The sequence below is a fragment of the Musa acuminata genome, unplaced genomic scaffold (assembly GCF_036884655.1).
Source record: "Musa acuminata AAA Group cultivar baxijiao unplaced genomic scaffold, Cavendish_Baxijiao_AAA HiC_scaffold_1077, whole genome shotgun sequence".
Lineage (NCBI taxonomy): Eukaryota > Viridiplantae > Streptophyta > Magnoliopsida > Zingiberales > Musaceae > Musa > Musa acuminata.
In genome coordinates, this window is record NW_027021291.1 from 1,194,924 (window position 1) to 1,203,422 (window position 8,499).

At 52.8% G+C, this 8,499-nt stretch overlaps 1 protein-coding gene across 1 annotated transcript; it reads right to left on the reverse strand.

Annotated features, from left to right (window-relative positions):
* Positions 1 to 409: 409 nt before the first annotated feature.
* Positions 410 to 1,519, reverse strand: LOC135666211 (protein FMP32, mitochondrial-like). Its single transcript, XM_065177781.1, has 5 exons — positions 1,514 to 1,519; positions 1,339 to 1,418; positions 1,188 to 1,244; positions 676 to 754; positions 410 to 574 (listed from the first exon to the last, which is right to left on the reverse strand). Exons 1-5 carry the CDS (start codon positions 1,517 to 1,519, stop codon positions 410 to 412), a joined length of 387 nt encoding a protein of 128 aa, XP_065033853.1.
* Between the last annotated feature and the right edge of the window lie 6,980 nt (positions 1,520 to 8,499).

An 8,499-nucleotide genomic window follows, 5' to 3' on the forward strand; every position in this document is an offset into this window, starting at 1 on the left:
AACGCGGCGGCGCCTCTACTGCAGGCGATAGCCGCCGCAGACATCTGGATCGCGAAGTGAGAACTCGTCCGTCCGATTCGAGATCGAGGGGGATGAAAACGAAAAAAGGAAATATATTGTCGCGTTCGCTATCGACAACCTTTCTTCTTCCTGTTGCTTAGGCCGCGAAGAGAAGGGTTTTATTTGGCTTCTTGGCCCCCTTGGGCGGTTGGGCGGTTGCTATGATGACGAAGACCGTTCCCATGGATGCTAACGAACTTTCTCCACCCGTTCCCGTAGCAGATTTTTATTGATTTACCAAAGTAATCAATTTTCTTTTCTTCGCTGAAGCCTTTTAAGTTTCTCATTTGCTTTCATTTTGTCAGGTACATGTAGATCATAGTATGTAGGGTTAGAATTGGTAAATCAATCATTTGTCCTTGGGGATCTCCTCAGCCGCTTCTACACGCGAGGGACTGAACGTGAGAGCCGCAATCTGACAAGCAACAGCACATATAGAAACAACCGTAGCGATGCAGAACTTTGTGGCATCATATTTTGCTGCGTCTAGCTGTGCCCTTAATGCAAGGATTTCCTGGAAAATTTACAAAGATAAACCAAATTTAGACATACTAAACCAAAAACTACGGACAGAATTATCAGTAATTTTTTTTCTCCTTGATCTAGGAAACTTACCCTCTCGATTTTGGTAATAAGTTCTGTGGTTTCTGCACTTTGTTTGGCTAACTTGTCACGTAACTTGTGACGTATGCGCCTAAACAATTAGAAAAAAGAAGTTAAAATTAAAGCTACTACATTCATCCGGTACAGCACATTAAAATTGAAAAGCTACTTGCAATAAGCACATACATAATCATTGATCGATGCTACTGATGGTAGTCCTATTTGTTTGCTCCGGGCATAACAAAGGTGATAAAAAATGAACAAAGTCAAATGAAACATTGGATCAACATTAGCACAGTGATCTAGCAACACTCAGACCAGAACGTCTTGATGATAAATCAGAATTCAAATCAACATGAACTCTTGTTTTTTGTTACCTACAACATGAACTCTTCATCTGAACTAGCATGGTTAACCTAGTTGTTAAATTAAAAAGGTGTATTTTCTGTAACAAATATGGACAATAATTCAGCCTGAGATATCACCACATATTCCATTATCAAATAGACATTAACATCCCTTACCGTCTCTTGAGGATTAGATCCAAGCGCTGCCCAGCAATAACCTTGTCGATTTCATATCTGTTTAAGACAGTGAGTTTAAATTAAAGAAAGAAGTATTAATCTGGATATAATTGGCTTACTAATCTGTTATATACTTCAATGCAAACCAGACCTAAGTTCACTACGCATTTTCTCGATATCAACTCGAAGATTTTCTTCAGTCTCTCGTTGCAGCATTGGATAGTGTTGATCCTGCAATCATATGACATAAGTTTAAAAAAAAAAGAGTATATAGAGTAGAATCTGAACAGAGTGCCTAATGAACTGTAAATCGACAAACTTGTTACCCTCATGTAGTATTATAATAGATAAATCAGCTATCAGTTGATACATCACAAGACTGACTAACATGTTCACAATCCAATTGAGATGTACCTTTACTGAATGATATTAATTCCATGCTTTGATGTCCAAGCTTGTTGAAACTGCTAATTTCAAATATGGCATGATAAAGTTCAACATGTTCACAAGTACTTTAGGGTGTCTTCATCAAAAATTTCTGAAACGTTCCTTTGGGAAGAATATTTATGGAAATGATTGCAAATGCTTGCGATATGTCTAATCATAAAAGGTCTGTTAACTTCGAAGTGATTATCTGATCAAATAAGTGTTTAGTAAAACAACTTCTTAACAAATATCGGTAGTAGCAAAGCTACTGACATTGGTGGAAATGGCAGTGGAAAAAATACACACTAATTGTTCAATTTTTTCAAGCTAGAAAAGTATCAGTTCTGGAAGTCTGCCATAAATTTTCATGCATTATGCGTCACTTCATAAAATTGCAGCATAACAAAAACATAGCTAGAAACACTTGTGCATGCAATATTAGCTATACTAACAAAAAAGATGCTTGTTGATGCTACCACACAGACTTGTGATCAAATCTATCCAAACTAAATCAATAACTTAAACATAGATTGAAGTTTCTAGACTCATTTTAAACTTTTCTCACAGTGGATGTACCGAAAACTCATGCTCAGTTTGTCAATTCACAATAGAAATAACTAATATATAGTGAGCATTCAATTACTTAAACTGATATGAAAAAGGTCTCAAGAAACATAAAAAGAGATCAAACCCTCTGTATCTCGGGCTTGGACCCAAGGGAGTGGGCGATCTCGTTCAAAACCTTCGTTATGGCCTCCGCTTGCTTCGACGGGACCCCTTCCTTCTCCAACTTCTTGACCTACACAAGCAAAAACACAAACACCTGTAGCGCAACCAAGACCCCCTCCCATCAGTCGAACACCGATAAGGTAGCGCAGTACCAGAGCGAGCGTGTCGATAAGGCAAGCCCTACTCCCGTTGCTCTCGTCCGAAGTGAAGCGCTGCAGCAGCGATAAATTGGACCGAGGGTACCCGACTTGCGCCGCCGGCAGCCGCATCAGCGACCAGCAACGAAACCCGAACGTGGCGGCGCCTCTACTGCAGGCGATAGCCGCCGCAGACATCTGGATCGCGAAGTGAGAACTCGTCCGTCCGATTCGAGATCGAGGGGGATGAAAACGAAAAAAGGAAATATATTGTCGCGTTCGCTATCGACAACCTTTCTTCTTCCTGTTGCTTAGGCCGCGAAGAGAAGGGTTTTATTTGGCTTCTTGGCCCCCTTGGGCGATTGGGCGGTTGCTATGATGACGAAGACCGTTCCCATGGATGCTAACGAACTTCTTGATTTACCAAAGTAATCAATTTTCTTTTCTTCGCTGAAGCCTTTTAAGTTTCTCATTTGCTTTCATTTTGTCAGGTACATGTAGATCATAGTATGTAGGGTTAGAATTGGACCTATTTGAATCAGATTATTTAATCCTCATCATTCCTAAGGAGTTTGGTGTCCACTAAACCTAGTGTCTTCTCTGGAATCAAGTTTGGAGATTCTATGCAATTGAGTGTGTTTTGATTATATTGTAAATGTCATTATTTGAGGAGTATGCATAAAAGAGAATAAACATGTAAATAGGAAAGCAAGCTCAAATAGGATGAGAGAAATCAGAAGCTTCCATACGTGATGAAACAAAAGAACAAAGCATATTATGTTTATTAGCACAATAACAGATGTTTCAACTCAAACACATGGAATTAATTTTCAGTCCTTAATAGTCAAAGATGGTTTGAGCACTTTTGCTTATATTGGTTACCAGTTGTTACGGTGTGTAACTTTTTAAGTCGTGGCCTCAGGGCCGACGCGGCTCGGTTCTGGGGCTCGGAATGTCGAGGATCTCGGGCGCAGCTCCCTCGGGGTCTCCCGGTTGGGATCGGTCGTTCGGGGCGGTAGATCGGGTCGGCAGCTCCGCAGCAGCGCCGGGAAGAGGCCACCTCGTCTTCGTTCCTGCACACAGGTCGGGTCGGAAGCTCGGCCCGACCCCTCCGACGATCAAGTTAGAGGAAGATGTGGAGGGGGTTTTGGAGGACGAAATGCCTCCATGCAAGTGTGGTTTGTGAGTGTGTCCTCCCCCTGGCTTAGGACTCAGGGGTATTTATAGGTGGGCCTGGGTGAATACCTCACGTTGCGACTGACACGCCCATTGGGGCTGCGTGGGAGGCCGAGCTGCAGCAGAGTATGGTGCGTCTCGGTGGGCGTGTTCCGTACCCTTGACCGAGCCCAAAAGGCGCAGAGCCGGGCTCGTTGGCCGAGGGGTGGTGGCGTTGTTTGTGACGGACGGGGGCCAGTCCGGGCGTTAATGCGCCTGGGTCGGCGTCCCAGGGCTTCGTTGACCGGGGCGTGAGGCATTGGTACAGGGTGGCTGACGTCATTCACATCCTGTCGCCATTATTGCCCTCATCATATTCCCCCCCGGAAAGAAGCTATGCGTCGGCAGTCGTAGCGAGAGTCCGAGGCATGGCTTTCGTTTAGGATTTGGTCGGCTGCGGAGTCACAGACCCTAGGGGTGCGGAAGGGGGATGGCCTCCCGTGCGGCGCAAAGCCTAGGGACCGAGAAGGGGCCAAGCGTGTGTCGGGAGGCGGAAAGCCGAAGGGCCGAGGAGCGGCCAAGAACGTCTTGGGGGGCGTAAAGCCGAAGGACCGAGGCGCGGTCGAGCATGTCTTGGGTGGCGTGAAGCCGAGGGGCCGAGGCGCGACCGAGCATGTCTTGGGTGGCGTAAAGCCGATGGGCCGAGGAGCGGCCGAGCATGTCTTGGGTGGCGTAAAGCCGAGGGGCTGAGGCGCGGCCGAGCATGTCTTGGGTGGCGTAAAGCCGAAGGGCCGAGGAGCGGCCGAGCATGTCTTGGGTGGCGTAAAGCCGAGGGGCCGAGGCGCGGCCGAGCATGTCTTGGGTGGCGTAAAGCCGAAGGGCCGAGGAGCGGCCGAGCATGTCTTGGGTGGCGTAAAGCCGAGGGACCGAGGCGCGGCCGAGCATGTCTTGGGTGGCATAAAGCCAAGGGGCCGAGGAGCGGCCGAGCATGTCTTGGGTGGCGTAAAGCCGAGGGGCCGAGGAGCGGCCGAGCATGTCTTGGGTGGCGTAAAGCCGAAGGGTCGAGGAGCGGCCGAGTATGTCTTGGGTGGCGTAAAGCCGAAGGGCCGAGGAGCGGCCGAGCATGTCTTGGGTGGCGTAAAGCCGAGGGGCCGAGGAGCGGCCGAGCATGTCTTGGGTGGCGTAAAGCCGAGGGGCCGAGGAGCGGACGTGGCGGCTCTTAAAAGCTGCCGTGTTGACTGTTGCCTCATGGACGGGGGTTACTTTCTCTGCACGTTTCCGGGCGTTGAGGTCGAGGAGGTCCTTGGGTGGCACCTCGTCCTCCGGGTGGCGCCACGTCAGGCCATTCCTTTAATTCGGGGCGCCTTTGGGCGCTCTTCGATGTGACGTAACGGCCGCGCCTTTGCGCGAGTGCGCTGCCGCCCATTCTCGGGAAACGATGAGGCATTGACTCTGGGGGGGGGGTGTCTTCTTTAATCGTTTGGGCGCCTATCCTTTCCTCCACTCCCTTGCTGCTGCGCTTCCTCCTTCGAGCCCCGCCGTTGTGTCCCCGAGCTTCTTCCCGGTTTTTGTCTTCTTCTCGAGGTCAGTCGAGATGCCGTCCTCTCCTTCTTCACTTTCCTCCCCGTCTTCCTCTCCCTCTTCTTCTTCCGTGCTTGGGGCTGGAGGGGGCGGTCCTCCTTCGACCCTCGACGAGTCCCCTGACGAGGAGGTGGCGCGGTCGCTTGAGGCTTTGATGTGGCCGCACGATATTGACTCGACTGTGAGTGAACCCTCGCTGGGGGGACTCCGCGAACGTTATTGCATCCCGGGAGATCATGCCCTCAGTGTACCTGAGCCAGGGCAGCGGGCGTATGACCCGATCCCGAAGGGTTTCGCTTTGTCCCTTGATGCTCTGGAGGCGGGTTTGCGTTTCCCCCTCCATCCCTTCATTGTATCTTGTTTGTCCTTCTGGCTGGTTTCTCCGTCTCAGGTAACGCCGAACTCCTGGCGTTACCTAGTGGTATTCCTGGGGGAGTGCCATTATGCCCATATCACCCCCACCCTTAGCCTCTTTCTTTCCTGTTACCGCTTTTGCAAAGGCTCGGGGGGTTACTTCTTAACGGCTCGGAGTGGATTTCGCGTTGGGGGTGCCCCTTCCAATAACAAGGGATGGAAGGGGAGGTTTTTTTATGTCAGCCGTACACGGGACTGGGGCTTCGGGGTTCGGTGGTCTGCGAGGGTGATTGACAACACCCCCCCTTGTTTGGGTGAAGTGGATCGCCAAGCTCGGGAGAGGCTCAGAGAGATTCTCCCTAGGTCGCAGGCCATCCGGACCATGACCGAGCAGTGGTTGGTCGCGGCGGGCCTTAGCCCGGTGCCTCAGGGTATGTGAGTGACAGTTGTGTCGGGTCTTTGTGTGGCTGGTTTCGGACACTGATGTTTTCCATTTTCTGTAGAAATGGTGAACCTTTGGACGCTCCTGGAGAATCCGGCGTCGCAGCCTCCTTCCCCGACTCCAGAGACCGCCTTGCGGCCTCCTCCCCCCGTTCCGGCGACCGAATCACAACCTCCACAACCGGCTTTGGCAGCCGAATCGTCACCCCCTCCTTCGGCGCTGGTGACCGAACCACAACCCGGTACGGAGGGTGCCCCCTTGGAGGTCGGGGACGGGCGCCCTTCAAAGAAGGCGAAGGTATGCGCGTCGAAGGGGCCGGGAACGAGCTCCCGTCCGGGCGGGGTCGGGCCAGATCGGCGCGTGGCGGGGAAGGGGCCCCACCCCGTCTCCGTGCATGGCTTGTGCCGGCTCCCGGCTGGGGATGGGGAGCCGTTCCTGGCGCGGCTGGTCGGCGAGATCCCGCGTGGCGAGCCTCGCGAGCCCCTGGTCGCCCGCTGGGAGGGTCTTTTCCGGGGGGATAGGGTGTGGGCCGGAGGGGATCCCTCTGCGGCGTTCCTCCGAGGGGCGCTCCATCCCGACCTGGCTCGGGATTTGTACACCCTGCCCTCGGAAACGCTCCTCAACAAGTCTGCTCAGTCGCTGGTCTGGGTAAGTATATCTTTCTCTTGGGGTTTGGCTGCTCGGTGCCGACTTCCTTGACACTTTTCTCCTTCTGCAGGGTCTTCATTATGCGACGGCCCTGATGGACAGGGTGCGGGATGCCGGCCGAACCGTCGGGGGCCTCGTTAGTCGTAACGCTGAGCTCGGCCACCAGATGGCGGAGATTCAGGCAAAAAACGGGCCTGAGGTTGTGGCGGCTGCTGAGGAGCGTGCCTCGGGCTTTGAGGCAGAAGTCGTCCATCTCCAGTCGGAGCTTAAGGCCTCCAAAGAGGCCAACGACGCCATGACGGAGGCCAACGGGGAGCTTCAAAAACTGATTCGGATAGAACGGACCGAGCTCCGTCTGGTGAAGGCCGAGGCGAGTGCCCTTAGCAAGAAGCTGGAGGGCGCAAATGCCGAGGTGAAAAAGGCCTCGGAGGCGTTGGCGGAGGAGACCCTGCTTCGACCCCTGAAGGACAAGGCGCTTATCGAGGCGTACAAGAAGTCGGTAGGGTTCGAACTCGGGCTGACGCGGACGGGGCGGGTATCCTTCGAATATGGGTATCGAATCGCTACGTCGCGCTTCCGTGCTCGCCATCTTGGTCTCGTGGTGGATGAGGACCCCTTCAACTCTCACCCCGAAGACCGAGGTGTGGACATGCCTGAGGAGGTTCCCTTCGACGACCGCTTGGAGGTCCCCCGGCAGTGAGGACGGGCTGCGGACTTATGTGCGCCGAGCCTTTGTGCTTCCTCTGGGTGCCGAGTCTTGTATTTCTCCATTTTTGAAATAAAGGAAGCTTTCTACCATTCGTGTACTGTCCGGCCAAAGAGGCCCTTCGCTTGGCGGCGCAATCTCCCCATTGTTCTAAACAAAAAATCTCTTAAGGTTCCGGACGTTCCATGTTCTTGGCAAGCGGGACCCGTCCATTGTCGTGAGCCTGAATGTGCCTGGTCGGACTACCTCGATGATCCGATAAGGTCCTTCCTAGTTGGGGGCCAGCTTCCCCCCGGCCCTGGTCGGGTTGCTGACTTCGGCCCTTCGTAGGACTAAGTCGTTCATTTTAATAGGCCGAGGTCGTACCCTGCGGTTGTACACCCGGGCAACTGCTCTTTTATAAGAAAGATCCCTCAGGTGTGCGCCGGCGCGCCGCTCTTCGATCAGGTCCAAGCCGGCGCGCAGCCCCTGGTCCGATGTGGTCTCGAGGTACTCTTCTACTCGAGGGGTAGGGAATACTACCTCGGGGGGTAGGACGGCCTCGGTCCCATACGAGAGGCTGTAGGGTGATTCCCCGGTGGCTGTTTTGGGGGTGGTCCGTAAGGACCACAAGATGCTGGGTAACTCCTCGACCTAGGCCGTTCGGGAAGCTGATACCATTCTTTTGAGCCCGTCCAGGATAGATCGGTTTGTTACCTCGGCCAGCCCATTCGTTTGGGGGTAGGCTACTGAGCTGTGTTTTAACCGGATTCCATAGCTAGCGCAGAATTCTTGAATCCTTTTGCCGGCGAATTGGGTCCTGTTGTCCGTGACGATGGTCCTGGGGAGGCCGAACCGAGTCACGATGTTTTTCCATATGAACTTCTTGATCTGCTGCTCGGTGATCGCCGCCAGGGGTTCAGCTTCCGGCCATCGGGTGAAGTAGTCTATTGCGACCACAATGTACCTTCTCTGCCCTGAGGCTGGGGGGAAGGGGCCGAGGAGATCCAGCCCCCATTGCGCGAACGGCCACGCGCAGGTGATGGGGGAGAGCGGCACCGCCGACAGTTGGGGGGTCCAGGCGTGCCTTTGGCACGGGCCGCACTTCCGTACGTAGGCCTTCGCGTCCTGGACCATGGTGGGCCAGTAATAGCC

What these genes read in the sequence shown, in the direction of transcription:
- LOC135666211 (XM_065177781.1), bottom strand. An exon ending in GATCTAATCCTCAAGAGACG is followed by an intron (nt 755 to 1,187) that starts GTAAGGGATGTT and finishes CTAATTGTTTAG; the next exon opens with GCGCATACGTCACAAGTTAC. An exon ending in TTATTACCAAAATCGAGAGG is followed by an intron (nt 575 to 675) that starts GTAAGTTTCCTA and finishes TAAATTTTCCAG; the next exon opens with GAAATCCTTGCATTAAGGGC.